Source organism: Corvus moneduloides, chromosome 8 (assembly GCF_009650955.1).
Source record: "Corvus moneduloides isolate bCorMon1 chromosome 8, bCorMon1.pri, whole genome shotgun sequence".
Lineage (NCBI taxonomy): Eukaryota > Metazoa > Chordata > Aves > Passeriformes > Corvidae > Corvus > Corvus moneduloides.
The window spans coordinates 31,123,918-31,146,543 of record NC_045483.1 but is presented as its reverse complement, the minus strand read 5'-3'; the positions used below and the strand labels follow the sequence as shown (position 1 = coordinate 31,146,543).

Sequence of the window (22,626 nt, the reverse complement as noted above, 5' to 3'; positions counted from 1 at the left end):
TGGCAAATAAAGACATAGAGAATTCAATGGAAACTAATGTTTAGTAAGTGGATGAGAGTCCAAATTAACACTTTGCATACAAAGGCACAGGGAGCTCAGCAGGTGATGATTTAATTTGGTCACAAACCAGTTGTGCAGTCATGTATGTGCTTAAGCCCCAGCGTGTGCTGTCACATCCCCAACATCCAGGCCGGATAAAGCTACAGGATAGTGGTGTGGAGGTAAGATCACAGCGTGAGAGAGGAGGAAGCTTTGGGATATAGTAAGAGATTGGAATGTGTTATGGGAGGAAACTCAATTTTGCAACTCCTAGGGAATTCAGAGTAATACAATGAAAGTATGTTTGGGAACATAAGAAACCACACAGTTGTCTTGTGCTTCTGAGTAAAAAAAAAGTTACAAAAAAATGAAACCAAAACCATAAGAAAGCAGTGAGTGATGTGAAAGGCGTGTCTTTTATAAGCTACTGTTATTCAATATAAACAATTGAAGCAAGATCAAATTCTTGAAGCAGTTTATCTGTGCAATGTGGAGAATGTAACTGAGATTTTTTTTTAAAATATCTGCACCCAGGTAATGTGGTTCAAAATTGCACTACCACAAATTTTCTTGATAATTTCTGGCATAAAAATGTTGTAGAAACTCAAGTTTTACTATTGAAACATCATGAGAGACTTCAGGGTATGTAATAACAAATCAAAATTGAAGACTTCATGAAATCTGTTCATTCTTGATGAAGTCTTTGCTGTCAGGTGATGACAAGATCACATTTCAATGTATGGTAGCATAAACTGAGGAGACTAAACAAATACTAAATGAGCACAGTCCATTCTATGTAGAGTATTGTTTCTGTTAGATCTTCAGTGCTTTCTCTTGCAGGTGGAAGGGAAATTTAAATATTTAATTGGATTTCTGTACGAATTAAAGACTTGGAATTTGTCTGTACTGCTTGTCAGGCTTGAGCTATGCACAAACACAAGCCAGGCAAGTGTTCCAATGCAGCATTCATTGTTGCCAGTGGTATACCTTAGCATTTGCATCCGTGCCTTTATTTCTGTCAAGTGTTGAATGCTGTTTGGGAAGGTAGACTTTGAAACATCAGAGTAAAGTTCTCTAGAAAAAGCCTTGAAGTGCTCATCATTGGGACTTGTTTCTTTTTTCCTTTCTTCCCCCTCCACACATTGAGATTTAGCTGAACATATGATGCTCCTTTGTCTCAGCTCATTTCTTCAGTGAAATTGTACTGGCAGGCCATCTGATAGATGGATTAAATAAGAAATTGATGATTACAGTTTGTAGGTTTATGTGATGCTATTCTGAGAAGTTATTAAATGCTGCCTGGGTATTTAAAGAAATATGGAAAGATGCTAATTCTGGGAGGCAAGAATAAAGGAAGCCTTCTTGTCACATTTGGTAATTGCAATACTTTTGCTTGTCTGTCAAACAATCCTGAATATGCCTGCGTTTCTAGAATAAGAGAATTGTCACCCTACCAAAAACGGTGAGGTACTGCACACATACAGGATGAACAGCAGAGAATTGAAAAGAGATACAAACAGGGTATCTTGGAGCTGTTTGGGTGCTTCCCCTTTGTTTTCTGGGGATGAAGCACTCAAGTGGAAGAACCAGTGCAGCTGTACAAATAAGTAGCTGTTGCCATCTTGAAGTTTGCTCTTTTAGTCTGCATAAGAGACCCTTCAACCATCGAGTTGCAAGGGTAGATCTCTTAACTCTTGGAGTTGATCACTAATAGGTTGTGAGTATAATTGGTAATATTAAGCATAAGTTACACTCATTCAAAAAATGTCTTAAAAGATACTAATGTTTAGGTTGTACCATAGCCATAGTTGGAGTGTATGTCAGCTGTGCTGAACCTGTTGGATGTTGGTTAACTTGTCACTTGCATGATTAATTGGCCCCGCATAGTCTGTGAATTACTGGTCACATAATGATGCCGGAGCAGGGATGAGATCTGGCATTTGCAAGCGTGGGTATGGTGAAACTTCTTCCTTGCAGTAAACATGGATTTATTGCATTTGTGCATCGGTTGTAAAAATATATTCTTTGTATCATGTGAACTGTACAGAGTGATAATTTAACTTCCTGATCAGTGTAAGCAGATGATGTTACACTAATCCCATTTTATCTCCAGTGAAATAAGAGGCACCATGTGTATGATGGCAGTTTTGGCTTTACCTGTTGGTGTTCGTGTTGCAAGCACGTGTTCTGCTTTCTGGATTCTGCCCAGCTGTTGGACATACAGTGTGGACTTTCTCTCAGTTTCCTTGGTAGTTTGGGGACTTTGACTTCTGTTTCTTTTTTCTTTCCCATTCTGCTCTTTTGTCTTCTGAAGGAGTAAATTGGTCTAATTGTTACTTTATATGACATGCTTGATTAACTTTACAGACTGCCGCCTTTGCTGACAGTTTAAGTAGGAATCTAAGTGTTTGTGTGCTCACAGATCAGAGTGTAATTATGCTTTCTAAATTGATTTCTTTTTGATACTTCAATTAAGCTTTCTTATAATGGAGTATTCACGTCTTTGCAAGTGGGGAGAGGAGGGAGTATTGCAAGTGCTACATGCAAGAATATTTAATGAAATAAAACCCATTAAATTAGCTGGCTGCCTAGTATGCTTCTCAAAATTTTCAAGAAGGTATGAAACTAAAGTGCTAAAGTCCTGCAGGTATCTCTGAGATAAAAGCATCTTGACAGCTCTAGTTAAGAGTATTGTATGTCAGTCTTTAGCTTTAATTACATTTTGCACTGAAATAACAAAGAATATAAAACAATATGAATGCAATTAAAGACTACAAAATGAAGCACTAGGATGTCAGGAAATGGTAATGCTCTGTCAACTCAGCAGAATAATCCTACCTGCCACACTTCATAGTTCTATGCATTGCAGCGAAATTTTGAGGGCTACTAAGTTAAGGCAGAGAGTTTGATTGGTGTTTTAGGATGGGGGAAGAACGTAATCATCACACAAACAATTGGCATAGCAAACCCATAAACTTCCGAATAGTATTTTAAATAGACAATTGCATAGCAATTTTTAACACAATTTTGAGAAAAGTGGAATTGCCTGTGTCTGTTGTTAAAGTCTGCATTTCCCTGACTGTGCAGTCAGTTATAGTAAGCACAATTAATGATATTTTAAACTTCTGAAGGTTGTTTTGTAAGTCTTTGTCGTTTCATCCACGTGTCAGTGTTTCCCCACCCCCCAGTCTTCCCCCAGTAAAATGCTCCCTTTGATTCTAAATGAGTGACTTGACTTCAGTCTTTATGTAGTTCTCTTCTGGCAATTTCTTTGGCATGACCCATCTTTCACACTCCGTGTAGGCAGTGTTCTTATCTAGTGTTCATACAAAAGAAAATCCCTAAAGAGTGTATCTGTGTTAAATAAAGTAGACTTCTAACAGTCAGAGGGACAGATTGACTGGCATGTGATAGCTGTTTTATGCATTCTGGAGCTACAAAGCAACTGGGGAATGCAGAGCTGGTTCAGACAGATTTACAGCTGCCTTGCCTCACTGACTCAGGGCAACAAGACCGGCAGTTTATTTTCATTCTTGATACTTCATGAACTCTTGAATTTTCTCTTCCTTCCCCCCCCCCCCCCCCCTCAAATGTGTATGTATTTCCTCTTTCTGCGTGTCTATCTTATTGGCCAGTTCAGATGCTGCAGCTCTGAGGATGTTTAGGACTGAGATTAATTTTTTAGCAAAAGGATCCTAAAAGGGCATTTCCCTCCATTGTGCCTGCAGCTTCTCATTTTTCAGCCTGACTGAAGCCATAACTGTGTGAACAAAGATGGTCACTACTTGCCTTCTGGTTTTGCTACTGGGAATGAAGCCAATTGCCCCCAGGGGAGAAAGTGGCTTCCTATCTGTAGGGATATAGATGATGACTTTGAGAAAGGATGAAAGCGAGGTAAGTTATTCTTTGCTGAGAGGCAGCCTATGGCATCCATCCTTCTGAGAGTGTGAGTAAATGGCAGCTGTTGTGAAAAAAGGGCAGTTGTTTTAAAAGGTTCTCTGGAGAGCATTATTCTTCATTCTCTGAAGAACCATGGGAGAAAATTACTGCTAAATCTAAATTTTTCTCTATTTCCCTAAATAAACTGTAAAATGCTAATCTTAAATATACATGCATGGAGATGATTTGGGGAGCAGTTCTGGTAGCAACATATTTAAAGAACTTTTTGCATCCTTTGAACTAGTGAACTTTTGCAAATTCTTTTAAAAAAATCCATTCAGTACAGAATGAATAAGGGCTGTAATTCTGTAGGGGATAGCCGTATGACTAGAAGCTTTAAATCTTAGACTTAAGTACTGAACTCCTTCCCAACTATTTGAAGCCAGGGTAGTGGATGGTGACCTACTTGTGCTTTCCTTGGGTTAGCCATTCACTACACAGTGGAAGCAGCATTTAGGCAGCTTTTTTTCCCCCTTTTTTCTCTACTTAATTGAGGTACAAGGTTGCATTGCGACTTAGGTGTGTTGCTGAGGGTTGTTACTGACTACTAAAATTTGCTTCTCAGTGGATTCTTTAGAAGCAGCATGGGTGAGTCGCATTAAAGCAGAGCAAGCTGACAAGTCTCTGTGTGTGCACTGCAGTGCAGAGCAGATGTACTTGAGCTGGGTTTAAACTGTCGTAGTCACGGTAACACAGAGTTCAAAGTAAATGCTTTGGCAGTTGGCCTGCACTCATAAAACTGGTCTTTACAGATCCTCTAGCTCTCCTCTAACATCCCTCTTCCTCCTTTGTTGGATAATGTCCAAGCTGTACACTCAGTCAGTAAAGGTAGTGTAGGTGCACTCTGCATGTGCAGTTTGCGTTTATCAGGCATTACAGGCACTTAATTTACTACTTTGTGGGGTAATACTGTGTCATCAGAAAGTGCCTGGAAACTGGCATCCCCTCTGAGGTAGAGGTGGACATACGTGTCCTGGAAAGCTGGAGAAATTAACCCTGTCCAGTATCTTTCCCAAAAGTAAACTCTGCTGACTGTTACTAATACAGTTCCATTTCAGAAGTGAGAGTTAAGCATGTCTTGTCCCACCTTCTGTGGAAGAGTAAGTAAAAGGAATGCCAGACCAGTATTCTTCCACACACATGTGCGTGGAGATGTGAACTAATGTAAGTACTTCGGGTTCATATATGTATATATTCTATGTTCCCATCTGGCCGGGCCACTTCTTGAGTACAATATTTTTAAAAATAAAATCTATACTCAAGTATCTCAATGCAGTTGGTAATGCTTACATATAAAAGCACCCAAATTCTGCAAGCTGTCATTGATCTGTGATCCTTACAGTGATTTGCCATTGATATGTGTATTGATGCATCTTCACTTATGGGCAATAACAACACTGCTTCTAAATATCATTTGAAGAAACCCCTTTGTAATGGCAACTTGTACAGACCTGCTGAAAGAAACACAGAGCACGACAGAAACTTTTATTGGTCCTTGTGCTCTTCCCTGAAGCATCTCATACAGATGTTTGTTCATTTTCTTGGCTTCTCTTGAATGGAGAATTGGTTGAATGGCTGCAAGTTTGGAGACAGCTGGATACTGATAGGCTTTCTGGGGCTGCCTTCCACTTTTTGAAATGTGACAAAACACTTGCCCCTAAGTGTCCCACAAAAATGGGATCAGCCCAGACACTAACAGCTAGATCAGACAGGAAAAAATCAGGAAAAAAGGTTGCTCAAAGAAGCTGAATTGATTTTTCAAAGAATAAGTGGGATTAATACAGAGAAATAACTGTCTCCTTGAAATATCCCCATGCCCTATTGCTGTTCAGCTTTAATAAGGCAGTAATTAAAAAAACCCAAACCAACTAACAGGGAGTCTTGTATTTCAGAGATGTATTTAAATTCAATTTTAGTAATTTCATTTTTGTGTCTTGGGTAATACCAAGTTTTATCATACCATTAAAACTTTCTGGTAGGTGTCTGTAGAAGCAGCCTGTACTTCCCTTGTTTTCTGCCATTAAACAGCCCTTTCCAGTGAGGCTGGTCTTGCTGTGGGAGTGCTGGTCCCTTCTCCCATGCCCCACTGTATGTGTCTGCTGTGCAGCCCTCTCCTTTCACACAGGACCACACCTTCTCTGACCCACATGTGGTCCTGATTCCTGGCATGGTGCTTCTGCTGGGATTTGCCAAGGGAGCAGTCCCTCTTTAAGGAGTGTGGTGCCTGCCCCTCGGGTGCTGGACTTTAGACCATTTAGACATTTGGACTTTTACCATTTTAGACAGGTAGCCCTCTCCCAGCTGTGGCAAGGATGGCTGGGTGTCAGGAGCTAACTGAACACCACTGGACTTGTTTTATAAAAGAAGCCTAGTTGTGGTTTGAAGATTACTTAGCGACACAATTAACATCAAATAATTCCCTGAATTCCATCAGATTGCTTTGTTACTGGCCCTTCTCTTCTATGTGCAGAAGGCTTTTCTTGTAAATCAGTGCCAGATTATCTATATATAAAACCAACGTTTTATGTGTAAAAATAGAACAAGCTCAGCTTTTCAGCAGCGTTGGAATTGATCACTTATTTCTTCTGTGTGGACTCTTGCTAAAGCGCCGGTTTTATGACATGTGATAAGCTGTTGAAATAAAGAGCATGTTGTTTTTAGCAGGAGCCAACAATTCCCTAATCTGTTAGGATATTGGGATTATATTTCTGAGGTTGCTTAGTAAGGATTTTAAGGCAGAATTTTATGATTTCAGGCTGTTTTTTAACTCTGAGATATGTTTTTTGGAACTCAGGAGGGGGGTTGTTGTCGAAGTCACTGAGTTGAAACAAAAGCACTAATTACGTCAATATTCAGTTTTCTGAAACTTTGTTTTTATGTTAATTAACATTTAAATAAAGCCCCCTTTTGTTTGCATATACATTCTTTTTTTACCTCCATAATGTTTCTCTGTATGTGGTATCAGCTGCCCACTATTTAACAATGTGGAAAAATGGGCTGGCATTAAGTAACTCGTTCTGCTCTAAAAAGCAAGACTAGAATAAATCTTAACAGCACTGCCAGGTAGACAAGTACTATGTGGCGAAGGGAGCGAAGACTTTGCTGGTAGTGTTTTGGAAGATTTCAGGCTGAGTTTCTTTGCTTATGTAAAACAGTGGTCTTTGTTTGGCACTTCCAATGGCGCTGGGAGTGTTGTGTAGCTTCATTGATTGGTTCCATGCAGTGGAAATCTGACCTTTAGCAGATGTTTGAGAAATTGCCAGCATTCAGAGTGATCAGCAGACTAGACAGTTTTTTCCTTGTTATGTCGATGAGAACTTCCATTAGACTAGTAACGTGCGTGACAATGTTAAGCTTTTAAATGATTAGTAAACTTTTTGAAACAAGGCAGATTTTCCTGCAGTATAGAGCTGCATCAAGTAATTTATTTTCTTATATGCATAGTCTTGCTAATTGGTTAGCTAATGGAAATATTTTGATAATGTAAGTGGTGTGGGTTTTTTCTTTTTGTAGTAAAGACATTTAGATTTTAAGTAAGTTTTGGGTTGTCTGTATTTTTCTTAAAAGGTCAGTTTTAGCATGCTGTTATAGCATCAGTTTGGGATAAATGCTTTCAAAGAAAAAAGAACAAGCTTAAATGGGCTGGGGAGGGGGAGGCAGCAGTGAAACATATCCCATCTGGAGCATTTGGCTTGGAACAGGATGTTGCATGACTCCATGTGAAGTCTGCTCTCACGAACAGTATCCTAAGCAATGTAGGAGATTCAGCTGCTTAGTGGTGGGAGTTTAGCATGAAATGAGGTCTGTTTTCTCAAACTCCAACGGTTAGAACTACAGGAAAGAGGTGGGACTTAATAAGAGATTTATGTGTTGAATAACTTAGCAACACCAGCAGTTGCCAGATTAAACCCTTTCCTGCAGGTGCTGGCTTTCCTCAGACCTCTACAATTGTTTTTCAGTGTGATGCATGTGGAAAGAATAATTATTTAAAGGATTAGAGGTTTAAAATGAGAACAATACAATTACTAAGTTGTCTATTTCTGGTTCTAAATTAAAAAAATCAAATAATTGCAAGAGGATTGATCTTGTCTTGGCATTAGATATCCTGTATACATGTGTGCTTTTTAAAAAAAATTTGATTGGGTGGAGTTTTAAAGATTTTTATTAATATTTTGGGTGCAAAAAACATGTTAAGGAAATAGACTGTACTGAGAGCAGGAGGTAGTCTTGACAACCAGCCCTGCTATTGTGGGCTCTTAGGCAAAAAGTATCCTGTGAAAATATGTTGGTGTTTTGGTTTTGTTTTGTTTTGTTTTTTAACATGAATATTAGGAGGGCAGGGATCTGATGGTAAGAGAAGCCACACACATTAGAAAGCCCGGAAATCTTTGCCCTTTGCTCTCAGTGCTCAAGAACACTTAATTTTTCCAGTGCTGTGGAACTTGTCAGGTATGTCTCTTTATTTTATGATTCCCATGAATTTGTGCCAAAATTCCTTGGCAGCTCATTTTGGTATCTAGTAATCTATGTACCAAATCAGTTTAATTTTTTGGGAGATATAACTAATATTCTGATTCCTTTTTATAAGCAAAACTAGCAAAGCTGTCCTTGCTTGTATGTAGCACATTTAATGTTGCTTCTGACTCTTGTTTATTCAGCCTTCGTTTCCTGATCTAAACATGAGGTACTGGGAGATGTAGAACTGAACTGATTCCCTGAGTGGGTGAAATATTTGTTTGTCTGGTTCAGCAGTGGTGATCTCCTTCCCACCCTGAGAGAGAGACTTAAGAAAATAGGTTTTAGCTGTGGCATTCTGTCCTTCCATTTTTTTTAATGCAGTGACCGGGGAATAAAGGCTCTTGATCTTACTGGTTTTGTGGGAAGTGAAATGCATGGGAGAAAAACGTGTCTTTTTCCCCCCTTGGCCCTCTCCATGCAGTTAATTTTCATACATACATATACAAATACTGGTATATGTATTTGTCTGAAATGTTGGCAACTGTCATCTACACAGAGTATATAAAAGTTGCAAGATTGCAGGTCTTGGCTGTGCTTTAAACTCCTCATAATTACAGTATGTGAGTTATTTGTATCACAGTGACATAACTGAACCAAAACCCTGTAAGGAATCCAGTAATGAACATTATGTTCTAAAAGTATTTATTGCATATTCCTTTAATTTATTGCAGTATTAATGCTTGTTGGCTGTAGGAGACAGACCTCTCTGTCTTACATTTTTGTCTTGAATGCTAAATGGACTTCTTCACATGAGTAATTGTTCCTTTCTTATGCACAGTAAGTTGACTGCAGCAGAAGGTATACTTTGCATACAATTCACAAGGAAATGAGCCTGACTGTTAGAAATAACATTCAGATTTTAAACAGTTCATAGAGAGAAGCAGAAGGCATTTTGTAAAGCAAGGTAGAAACCTCAGTTGTCATTCCCTGATCTGTTTTGAAAACAGATTCACTTCTTTATCATTATCAATGAAAACTGCAGTTATCTGATACCACAAATAGTTCTGCAGCTGATGACTGTAGTCAAAAATATCATCTTACAGTGTGTTCATTTTCCTGAAGGGAACACTTGTGTCCCTTAACTTGAACAGTAATTTTATTGCTCATTCCCTAAGGGAATGGAAACAAATGTGGTGTGACTATGCTCTATCTTCTCTTGCACTGATTTATCATAATACAGTAAAATTGTCAAATTCTTCAGTGCAGGAAGGCTGTGGTTGCTTAAGTTACCTCTGGAGGTCATGAAGGCCCTACCTAATTTCTTGATGTCTTTCCAAAAGTCTTGTCTGTATTGTGTGTAACTGTAACTGTAGGTGCACAATCAATTGCAGTTTGTGAGATGGTGTTGTTTGTTTTCAAGATGTTTTCTGATTCAGAGAGCTTGGAGTTGTGCTAACATTTGTTACAAAAAACGACTTGGTTACATTCATACATTTTTTTAAAGATTCTGAGTGTAAGTGGTTATTGGAATTCAAGGAGCTCCTCAGAAAATAAACTTGCAAATGCAGATGGGTGCTGAAAACTTGGGGGAAGTTGTTCTGCATTTTTTGTGTATAGCAATGGTTGAATCAGGGGACACAAAAACCATATCTTAATTGTAAATAAGCAAGATGATCATGGGGAAATAAAGGGGAGAAAAGAGGCGATAAAGAGTACCAGTCCTCATTTTGTGGTATATTTATTATCTGTACTATTTCTAGCATTAAAAGCTGTCTTGGACATACAGTAAACCTTGTTTTGTTCCAGAAACTTGCACAGATGGTGAGCAAATTATGTACAGTTCTGAATTAATACTTTTTTATTCTCTTCTCTGGCCTTTTCAATTGCAGGGAGGACTTTTTTTTAAATTTCAGTCACAGCCTTTATAGTTACAGTCTATAAACCATTGTGCATAAACAAACCTTTTTTTTTTTTAAATTTATCATCACAATCTTCTTTAAAATGCCATTTATTCAAAAATATTATCCTTGCTGTTGTGACAGGGAGTGTCTGACTTTTTTACTAGTAAGCTAGCCAGAGATGGCTAATGCAGTAATTAAGGTTATTAATTTGGTTCATTAGGCAGCTTTTGATGTGTACTCATTGCCAATATTTTGTTCTCACGTCTTTACTTCTGGCCTTAAGCACTAAGGGTTTGATTATGTTATCTGTTGGATCTTTTGTTCTGTTGGTCTTATCAGTGGATCTGTTGTTCCTCCTTTGAAAAGATCTTTGAAAGGAATTACTAGGAGAGCTGAAAATGCATAATATTTCATTGCCTTCACGTTTTTGTTTGAGTTGAAGTACATTGGAGATTTCTAGGACAATTTCTAATTAACAAAAGGTATGCTGTAAGCCTTAAAAAAAAATCATGCCATTAAGATAATGATATCTAGATAAATATCAAAGAGATATTTATCTTAAGAGATAAATATCAAACCTTTCTCTCTAGTTTGGACAATTGTGATACTGAAACAAGTTAGTTAATACTTAAGATGTAAAAGGTTAAATGACCTCCCTCACATTTTTGAGAAATTTCGTTGCAGGACAAAAACTGATGTTAGATGACAGAGCAAAAGTCTCCCTTCTGAAAAGCACTAGTAGACAAACACATTGAAAGGGAATTTTCATGTATGTATCATGAGTGATTTCTGTAACCTTAAGTGCTTTTCAGCCCTATTTTCCTGAAGCTTTTCCACGCCAGTAATTCTGTTTATTTGAAGCCATTCCTCCTGTGCTGTAGCCTTAGGAGCTGCAACAACAAAGTGGGCAGCTGTTCAGAGGAGCTGGTTGTCTTTGTAGTTCTATGATCCAGTGTGATTTGTTTTGTAATGCCTCAGTTGCACCTGAAAACCCACCAACATTCAATCTGCAATACATTCAGTGTCATGTAAACATAATCTCAGTTCCCAAGGAATTTCTGGACAAAGGAGGCAACACTGGGTTGAAGTGATTGTACTCTTGGTCTAGAGGATGGAGCACAGACATTGTGACTTGCCTGCTGTCATGGAGTGAGGGCAGAATCTCCCATCTCAGTATCAGTGACTGAAGGTTTTGGGTTGTTTTTTTTTTTAATAAAAAAGCCAAACACAGGCAAATTAACTCTTAGAAGACTTTCACAATACACTGACAAAAGGTAAGTGCTTTGTTAAGTTGTGGGACCAAATTGTCCACATCGCTAATGTCTCCATTCCAATGTAAACCATCTCCTTAAGACTGTGAAATAGAAAAGTTGATTGCCTAAATTACTTACTGTGCTGCTGTATTTCTGCAGAGTTTACCTATTATTTATAGAGGTGTAATTTTTTTGCTCAGATATTTTGATATCTGTGACTCAGGAGTGGCCATTATGGCAAAGACAAGATTGAGGATGTGGAGTAAGACAGTCTGAAACCCCAGGAAACTGTGGTTACATTTCCTCTCGCTCTCAAAATGTTGCTTAACTTTGGCAGGCTGTTTCCTGATAATATGTTTGCTCACATGTGCCACCAGCCTCACTCTTAATCTCCCCTGGCCTTTTAGTAATAGCTGGAGATAGCTGAGTTCAGAGTTGAATGAACTTTGATCCCAGTTTGTGGACATTTATGCACTGGTGAACTATGAACTGTAATGACCCAGTTCTTCTCTGTAAAGTCTAGCCTTGCAGTTTGGTATCAGGTGGAAAAATAAAGGAAGATCATATAGACCTTAAAAGTCTATATGTTAATCCTTTGAAGTTTCAACCTCTTGAGTACAGCTCTTTTCTGTCCAATGCTGCAGTTAACCTATAAGAAAGAAGTGGACCTGGGTAAGTTTTGTTTATGAATCTTTTGTTAGCAGGTGTCTTCAAGTTTTCAGTTACATCAGAAAAATTGTATGGGAGTCTTTTTGAGTGATGGCTCTCCAGTGTGAAGAATTAGACAAGTATCAACAGTGTGAAGGGAATAGAGATGTAGTATTGAAAGATGACTTGTAGAGGAGGTTGAAACCCAAAGGCTGGAATGGTAACATGAAGTTGACTCTTAAACAACAAAACAGTAATTCAGCTTGTGAGATAGCACTGAATACAGTCACAACACTACAGGAGAAGACTTCAAGTATTCAGATTTCCAAAAAATAAAACTTGAACAAAACAGCCAGAGTGAAATATCTCTGCATCTTAGCTAGGAAGAACTTAGAAACTGTTTGTCTTTATTGTTCTGCTTTGAGGTGGTTTCGGCAGGACCAGGAGAAACAGTTATGGTTATAGAAACAGCAGTGTGGTTATAGATAGCTTGTGAAGTGAAGTGGAGGAAAGAGGACAGAAGTTACTGTTAAAACTGTAACATGTTCTTCTCTGATAAGAGATAAAGCTTTAAAGTAATTGATATGGTACACTAACTTCCCTACTCAAATATTCTATTCCTCTTATAAAGGAAAAACCACCGGGAAAATATCGCTAAAGATTTTAGCAGATGGTCAATGAAGTAGATAAATATTTCACTAACATTTTGTCTTGCTTCAGAAGATTATGATTATTGTTGCTATTACTGCTATTTTCTCATCTGCTTGCTAAGATTTGTTGGGTTGTCTTATCGCTTAAGGTTAACAGTCTTGGTTACAAGAGCAAATACTGTGTTGTGTCAGAATACAGAAAATTACCATTTTTTAGTTGACAGTCATTTATAAAAATTCCAATATACTGTCTCTTTTTGGTAGCTGAATTCCTGGTTACTCTTGGAATATTCCTTCATAGTTCTCTTAATTCCTGTAAGATAACCAAAGAAAGCAATGAATTGAGTGAGTTTGGCTGCTGGAATTTCTGCTGTTGATATGAGCTAGGCCTTGAGAAAATGTCTTCAGTACAAACAAAATCTACTGGCCAGCTTCCTCTGGTGATTTGTCACTATGCTAAGGATTTGCTGGTGTCTTTTTGGTACCTCTGGCTTTATCTGACAAAAAGGAAATTGTTTGTGAGCCCACTCCTGTTTTGTTTGGCTTGCTGTCTGGAGAATGATGTGGGCATGCAGAGCAGCTGAGAGGCACTTGGTCTTTCCTAGCCTGGATTCCAAAATATGAGTATCAAAAGTTCATCTCAAAACCTTGCTTTTCTTTTACAGTCTCTCTTCTGTTTCACTTCAAATAAAGATTTACTGTTCCAAAGTACAGCATTTAATCAGTGTCTGCACTGTGGATTTGGGAGGACACCACTTTTCCTACCAGCATATAAATGAGATTGAACCTCTGTCTGGATAGATACTGATAAGTACTTTTAGGTTCAGGTCTTAGCCCTTAGTCAGGGTTAGTACTTTGAACCTTGGAAAGGTGGCTGTTTTGGCTGCTCACCTATTGAAGATGGCTAATTGGATTGTCTTGGTAGAAATAGGGAAAGCCCTGTGCTTTTAGGCACTTTTATTGATTCCTTTTAGCAGTGCTTCAGGTTTGGGCTATTCAGATGGAGTGAGACATCAGAAAAACTCAGGGAACCATAGCTCTCTGCTTAGGTCCTGGTTGTCTCCTTAAGTGCCAGCTTTGTGCATTTAGACTGTCTCAGGAGGACTGAAGGTGACCTGTTTCCCCATGAATGGCTTTGCAGCCATGCCTTGCTAGCTAAAGCAACACATTGGTTAAGTTTACTACCTCAGGAGAGGCAGATTTCTGTTTCTACCTCAGATTGCAGATGAAAAAGAGTAGCAGTTGATGAATTTTGGCTAGGAAGTGACTTTTTCCTTTCACCATTCACTTTAATTTAGCCTCCTGTGGTGCATTGTGCTGGTGGACAAACTTTTTCTTCATTAATAAGCCATTACATTGTCAAAATTGACTGAAATAAATTAATATTTAGTATTTAAAATAGTCTGATAGTTATTTTTTGTTGGTTTTAGTCACATCTTCAAACGACAGATATATACAGTTTTAAATCAGCATAATCTTTTTCAAATTGAAACTTAGCAATAGTAGTTCCTTATTAAATGACAGGTGTTGGTCTTTTTATCATGACATTACAAATGTGTATATAAGATGAATTGCTTTTAACAAGTCATCTAAATCACTAGAGTTTTTTAACTGGCTTTTAGTTCACCTTCTTTAAAATGATATCTGATTTGAAAACAAAAATCCATCTATTTTTAAATTGAATATGTAGGCTTTCTATAGTATGTGTGCTTCTTAACTATTGTTTTTAGACATGATCATTTAGAAATTTAGGTATAGTAAAAGTTTCCTATGTTGTGTAATGGTGAAGAGAATTTGGAATATTTTTTCAAGCCTGAAGGGCCAGGAGGTTTTTATGTGATGTGCATATTTTACCTAGTTATTATTTAATAGGCTATGCTTTCTTAAAACAGTAAGTCACTTCTATTTCTCACTTGGGATCAGTAATTCAGTAAATTTCTGGAATCTAAAGCGTGTATCAAATGGGGCTACTTGACTTTGGTTTTTGAAAGTCCAGTAGAGTCATAAGATTTAATTTCCGGTTTGCATGTTACCTCACTTTGCTGTTAAGATCTAATTTGGAAAAAGATTTGCAAAATTGGTATGCCAAATAATTTAAACACTTACAGTGATTTAAATAGCTTGTAAAGTAAAATATACACTCCCGTAGATTATTTTTTTATCAGAGAGAAGTATTTTTTTGAGAAATTAATTTAAAACTCACATACAAGAAGTATGGGATTTATTTTCCTTTCATTTGAGTGTAGATCATATTTCCTTCCTTCAGCTTTCTGTTCAGAATACGCATTTTAAATTGAGGGATGAAAGTCACATACTTGTATTAGATGGTTTTCTTTATTTCAAGGATGGTATTGGGGCATGCAAGTAGGATGCTTTTTTATTCTGTCATCATCTCTGCAATCTCTACTTCGTGCTCTACGTGATGTGCTGGTTGCTTAGCAATCCAAGCTACAGACTGCAGCAGGCTGTTGCAATAATACTGGTATTTTTCTTCAGTTTTGCAACCATTTTTTTGCTGCATTTTTCTTCTGCAGGAGCTACTTTATTGGCAGTGTTCAAGCATGCATTTTGGGGAATGCAGAATTAGGGTTTGAAAATTAATCATAAACTGTTCATGTTGATAGTTTCTTACCCTGTAATGTATCTTGAGACTACTGTTTGCTGGAAATAAATAGTTGTTTTTGTTTCAAGGCCTCTGTATTTGTAGGATTTTTATGTTTTAAAGCTTAATATAAGGAATCTACCTGGAAAATCCATGTTTATTGGAGCATGTATTTGCTACATCTGTCCCTCTTCCCTCCTGCACATGGCATGTATTTGACATGTCTTTTCAGTGAGTGTGTATCTCTGGTTTATTCAGAGGCCTGTTGAGAGAGCAGGGTTGTCTTCCTTATTCTGCCATCTCTGAAATATATTGAGCAATGTTGGCAGTAAAAGTGTGGCCTCAGCTTGAGTGTGTCTGTCACTGTGTGACTCAAGCAATGACACAGGCTTCTCTAGATAGTTTTATACATTTTTAGCAGATGATCCTGAGGCTGCAGATTTTATTCTTCCCTCAGTAATGAGAATAGTGTTCTTGGAGGGATTGTCTCCTTGCAATTCAGGGGAGCTGTAGCTGGATGCTGTTATGTGGGGTCGCTCAGTGGGAGGAAGTAAGTGTTGGTGCTTTCCTGCTGGACAGACCTAGAAACATTTTGTACCACAAAAAAAAGGAGGTTTCCAAGCAGTTGTGAATCCTGAAGCAACAGAGATTTAATACTCTGCAGATAATGAATCAACCTCTCTTTTTGTACGCTTCAACTTTCCAGCTTATGACTAAGGATTGCTGCTGGGATACTACACCTATTCTATTTTCTTTTGAATTAAAAGAGAATTTAAGTCTTCAGAACTATCAGTATGATGTTTCATGGTAGTAGGGTATGTCAAACAGGATTTCATCTTTGAGGAATTGTCCCTTTGATTTCCACAGCTCATCTGAAAGTGGCAGGACTTTATCTTCTCATTTAATAGAAAATAAAATCTTCTGCCATTAAATTTGTTACTTCTTGCAAACTCCACAAATAATCAAAACAGATGTGCAGAATTGAATATTTGTTCAAACAATTTCATGTTTTAAAAGCTGAAATAGCATAAAATAACTCACACTATGAATTTGTCCTATCTTTAAAGGATCTTTCAGTGTTCGTGTCTGTAGAAGAGAATTCATCTGATTCTACAGCTTTTTTTTCTAGTGCTTTCGAGTTAGAGGCAGGGCTCTTGCATTGTACAAGCTATTATGTTCCTTGAATTGTGGAATACCAGTTTTGTCAAGAACATTTTCAGGTCTTCTAGAGACTTTCTGTGGTATTGTGGGTATCTACTCACCCTGGCTAAAAAATACACAGTACATTTACTACTTTTTGTCAAAACTAGGTACTTCCTTGACTGCAAATATAAGTGAATGAACATGTCTGATCTGCAGTAAAAATGCTGGCTATTTTCAAGAATACATGGAGGCATTTAACTCCCTCTTTTAATACTAAAATATTTGATAGTTTATGACCAATCTATTGCCATTAGTTCAGCTGTTTAAGTTGCTTTTAGGCTATATGGGGAACACCAATGTATTTTAAAATGCTTTTTTTTTAAGCTTTTTTTATTGTAGAGTGACTGTGAAATGCGAATGTGAAATTTTGGTAGCAAAAAGCAACTTTGTAAGCCTTCTATTAAAGAAAAATCCCTACTGCTGTATTTGGTTGCTGTTTTACCACTTTTCCATGTGGAAATGGGTAGCACTTGCATAACACAGTAATAATTTTCCTGTGTTAAGCTGTTTTGCTTTTTAGTAACTTGTGCTTTGATTGCATTTGATTAGTTTAAGATATATTTAGAAAGACTTGACTGCTGGGTGATGCCATCTCCATCAGAGAAACAATTTGTAAAAACCTGAGAAGTCAAGGATATTGGGAACAGGATGGAAGATTAAGTTTTATAAAAGCACCCTTATTGGCTCCATCCCCTATGTACTTACAACTAGCCTTAGTCTATACCAGCTAGATGTTTGGCAATCGCATCCATCTCAATCAGGAGATGGAGTTTTCCAGAGTCTAATGTACTTTGTTTTAATTTCCAACTGTGTACTATGCTGAGGAAGCACACTGGTGCTGAGCAAGGTGTCAGAGTTGTCCAGGCTTCAGAACTCCAGAAACATTCCTGCCAGTTTCAACCTCCACTGCTGGTGGTGGTTCGGTGTGGGATCCCTGATCTCACCTGTTCCATCCACCTCTGTGGGCAGCAGCAGGAGGCACTGGCTGCTCCCTTGGCTGCCTGGATTTTCTTTCAAAACCAAGAAACTCCCAGAACCCTTGTTACTAGGCCACGAATAAGCCATTCTTAAATATCCCATAGAATGCTTGTTCCTCAGAATTAAAATTTGCAAGTTGCAGTTAATGTTGGGGAATATGGAAAGGGAAGAACTAATTTGGACTTGTATTTTGAATTTTGCCAAGACATCTTGTAGTTTTTGATTCTTTTAGTTACTGTGTATAACTTGGAGGTGTCAAACAGGAAATTTTTGGTTTTCTTTGATGATGGTACCATGGATTTTAAAAGCAAAACACACCCCCCCCCCCTTGTAAAATACTCTATTTATTGCCATTGAAACATGCTTTTCTACACTTGTGTATTTTTACATAGATTTCCGTTAGATTACATACAAGGTTTACATTTGTGTGTTCCCTTGACCATACATCACAAGGTTGGAAAATTGACAGCTAGTTTTTGAATCTTGGTTGCATGCTAAGAGGTTTAGGTCTATCTTAAGTTGCATAACTAAGAATTTTGAATTGCACAGGTAATTTTTAGCATCTGAGTCTGGAGTTGTCAACACTTGTAATTTGCTTATGAAGTATATACATGTAACAATAGAACATGGCATAATATTCTATCTGTTTTAATATAAAAGTGTTATGAGTGAACCCCAGTGGGATGCGCTCTGAGGCTCACCTTAAAGTCAGTAGCCAAACTGGTGTTGATGAAAGACTATTTAATATTGTACAGAAGAAGTGTTTTCTTGGCCCTGTTGAAAATGTCTTCAGAAAGGTTGCTTGGATTTTTTTATTCCTAGAAATAAACATTTTGCTAACAATTAGTAGGTGATAAAGGGGTAACTTGTACTCTCTTCCCTTAGGAAAGCAAACAGAACTTGTATAGCAGTGCACTCAGGTTGTTTTAAGGAAGTGGACGATGCATGGACTATGCTTTTTAATATTTTAAGTCAAATTTGTCGGAAGTCAACATTGCTTTCATGACAGTTCTAAAGGGTTTCAGAATTTGTTTGGTCAGGCGTATTTATTTGGAGCAGAAATGACTGGAAAACTCCGGATCACAGCGCTGCATGTAGAGAATTTCACCATGATTGTTGTGTTTGGGCTTTGAAATAGCAATATTTTGTTGCAATTGCTTGGCTGACTCCATTGGAAATAAATTTGTTGTCTTGCTTTACTTGGAAAAGCATGCTAAAAGCTTATGCTGCTTCCTGTTGGAAAATAGCAGTGAGTTACAAAATTAGCACATTAATGCCAATTATAAATACAATATCATCCCAGTGGGAATTTCTCATTTTTATTCAAGAGAATGCATACGTGGTGAGAAGACTTCAGCTACTCTGGGAACACAAACATATAATATCTCTTCACAAATAGCTGACAAGGCAAGGATGCACAATTTGGCTGAAAAATCTCAAAATCAACATTCGTTCTTAGGGAGGCAAATGTTGTAGAGTTTCTTGCTGTGTAGAGTTCTGTCAGTGGAGCAAAAAAAGATTAAATATTTTTAGCCTTTGCACTCCTTAGAGGGTCTGACTTTGGCTCTACATTTTATTTTGTTGGCGTAGGTTGCTGGATTGCTTCCTTTCCTCATCCTTTCCCCTTTTTACTCCCTTTCATAAATTGTGCTGCTTGAGATAGTGCTCGTCTCTGTGTGGTAAGTCAGCGTTCAGAGAAAGGGGAAGCCTCTATTCTTCAGAGGCTTTACTGTTGCCTTAGAAAAATGAATTTCCCAGCCAAACAGAGAATGGGCGATGACTGGGCTCTGCCTTTTGTCTCTCTTGCTTCTGCTTTTCAAAAATGAGCTTTAAGAAGCCAGCAGATAGTTAATAGTCTTGGCATGGAAAGCTGAAAGTGGTGGAAGCTGGCAGAAGTAATTCCCAAGTAAGGTTGTGTGTGTATCGTACTAGAGGCGGAATGTGGTGCCCTGGGCAATGGCAGGCTGGCTCTGTGCCACGCTCCATTCTCCACTTTTCTTGGAACTGCTCCTTTGAAGATCTAATTATACGGTGCCAGGAGACTCTGCAGATAGCTCAGCAATAACTCCCACTGTCGCTGCACCGGATTTTGGTTTATTTGGGGTGCAAAACTTGCACACAAACATTAGATTATATCACAGCTATCCTCAAGTTTTGGCCAGTGTCCAGAAGATACAGTATGTTTTAGTGTGGCTGTTTCTAAACTGCTAACTCCGCTTTAGACTTATCTGTGCTTTTCAAAAATATTTATTCACTTGATTCCCCTTGCCTCCTATTTTTTAAAAATCTGCTGCTGTGTGAGGTCTGGTGCTTAAACTCTTAACACCTTGCTACAGACTACCCAAGTGAAGTGTCTTTCCAGATACTAAAACAAAATTATTTGACCAGTCCAAAACAATTGAGTGGAATTTGCAGGAGGAGAGGCCAGGAGGAAGGTGAATTTAGAGAATGATTTTTAACTGTACTGTCACTGAAGGTTGTCTTTACAATTGAACAAACAACAAAATTTAGAAATAAATGTTTCTCCAGAAGGGTTCAAAGTAGCTGCAAATAAAAGATAATGAATGCTGCTAAGATGATTTGAGATACAATGTACTTTCCTGCCAGTGTTTTTAGTTTTACTCTGTTTACTGTTAGCTGTTACTGTTAACTGTTTTGATTAAGACATGAATATTCTGCAACTTTATTACATATTTTAGAATTAGTCTCTAGAAATTAAGTTATTAAAATGTGGGGTTTTTTAGTGAAAACAGTTTTCGTTACTGTTTTCTACTTGCTTTGTTAGACTAAGGCGATAGCTGCAGTAATGAACAGTGGAGGTGAGAGGGTCTTCTTGATCTGATGCTTTAGAGAGGGAAGAGGAAAGTGTGTGGGAATGGAGTGGGAGTAATACGGGTTAAAAGTGTCTGTGGAGGAAAATGGGATGATGAACTTGATACAGGAGTGAGAAGTGGCTTGGTGGAAATTTAAGTTGTGTACTCAGAAGGGAGAAGGACAAGCTGAGAAGGAGCACTGGGTAGTACACGTTTGGAAAGTGTGAGACAGAAAGTCTAGACAAGGAAGTATGTTGTAGGCCTAAAATTAACCAGAGTTAAAAGAGAAGAATATTTCTGTGACAGTGATTTTAAGTTCTCAGAAGCAGATAGAGGAAGAAACTTGAGTTTCAGAAATTGCCTTGGGTGTGACTGAGGGCTGAAGTTCAGAAGAGTAGGAAAGCATCTTCCCTCCTTCTCCACTTAGTGTAACAAGCAGTGATTTTTTGTATATTGCTGGCTGATTTTCCGTATGAAATTTCTCTTACTTTGGAAAAGGGAACAACTTATTACATTGATTTTTTTTTTTTTTTAATATTTAAAATAAATTCTGTAATTTTGAAATGGAATGGGTTTAGCAGAATTGTGCTTGGTAATGTAGATAACTTTTGGATAGCTTTGAGATCCCTCTGCCCTGCACAAGAGGAAACAAAAGGTTTGGTGTATTTAACTTAGTAGTTTAGTGAATGTAGCTGAGGGGAGAAGGTATGGCTGTTCTGTGTTGGGGAGGGACAGGGATAGCACAAGATCAAATAGCTACAAACTGGCTCCACATTAATCTAGCTGGAAACAAAACATGGTGGTATTGCTTTTTGTTTGGTTTGGTTTTTTGAGCTGGATTGCAGGAGGACAGAAGCAGCACAAAACGGAGCTGCTTCTGTGAGGTTCCCTGTGTCAGACTTGCTTGTAGTAGCAAGGTCTGCAGGCTCAAGATGTCCTTCTGGTGCTGTTCCAATTGACTTCTTTTTCCCTTAAAACCATTTCATTGAGTGGTTGGTTGGTTGGTATTACATGATACATAATGGAACCGAAAATGAGAAGTATTCTTAAAACTTACTGATTATGTAGATAGCTGTATGTATTACTTGAATGCTACTATTAAATACCTTGTGTAATGCTTTTTGTTCATGAGGTAAGACACCCAATGTTAGTGTTTTAGCAAATGTAACTCTCTTCAGCACAAATGCACTGCCAAGAAAACTGTCTTCTATGGTGCAGGAACAGATAATATAATTTCAAAACCATAGCATTAAAATGGGTAATAAAAAAAGCCTTGCATTAAATTTTTAGGTTTATGTGTCCAGAAGTGTGTGTAGATGAACACATGCTGTGTATATGCAATAATGTGTTTCCTTTCCTTTCTTAAATTTCCTCAGGTATACGTGGAATTTGACGACCTTGAATGGGAAAAGCGAGAATGGGTTAAAGTTTATGAAGATTTTGCAGCCTTCTTGGTGGAGTACCAGCTGGTCTGGGCGAAAAGAAAGGACCCAAGCCAGACTCAGGGATCAAAGATCAAACAAATTCAATGGCCTGCATTGGTAAGATACTTGAACAATTTTATTTACTGAAGTAGTTTATTCTCTTTAATTCTGTCCTTGGGAAACTGTCTAGGTTACTCAAGTGTGGTGGGAAATGGTGAACGTGGAGGGGGAGAAGGGTAAGAAAAGGATAAGAAAATACTAGTAAAGCATGGTTGTGTTGGAGGGGTGGAGTGATGTGATAATAATCGCTCATCTTCCTTTTTGAGTCAACCTAAAGCACTGCAAAAGTTGTCTCTGAGTGACATAATAGGATTAATGTCACTTTCCATAGTGAAAGCATCTTACAAATATAAACTTACCAGTAACACATTTTACTGCTCTGGGGAGAATTTAAATTAAGGTGAAAAATAAACCCTCAGGCTTGTGATACCCTCAGCTCCCACAAAGAAGGTATCTGAAATTCAGGTCAGAGCTCAGAAAGATGAGAAAAGATTAATAAAGTAAGTGGTAATTGTTTGCCTGGTTTATGAGGTGATACTTGTGACTCTCATTCTTTCTGGATTGCTGCCCAAGCATTTAAAGTTGTTGAGATAACTGCTAGTTCGTTTGTGACATGCCTTTAGATATATCTGATGAGATAATCTAATAAGCAATAAAC

The 22,626-nt window shown here is 37.9% G+C and overlaps 1 protein-coding gene across 3 annotated transcripts in view; it reads left to right on the top strand.

Annotated features, from left to right (window-relative positions):
- JMJD1C (jumonji domain containing 1C) overlaps positions 1–22,626 on the top strand; it is a 158,641-nt gene that overhangs the window by 29,433 nt on the left and 106,582 nt on the right. For all 3 annotated transcript variants that reach the window (XM_032116779.1, XM_032116783.1, XM_032116780.1), the window contains exon 2: positions 21,861–22,025. In XM_032116779.1, the coding sequence (XP_031972670.1) occupies positions 21,861–22,025 (165 nt within the window). The remainder of the gene's footprint in view (positions 1–21,860; positions 22,026–22,626) is intronic.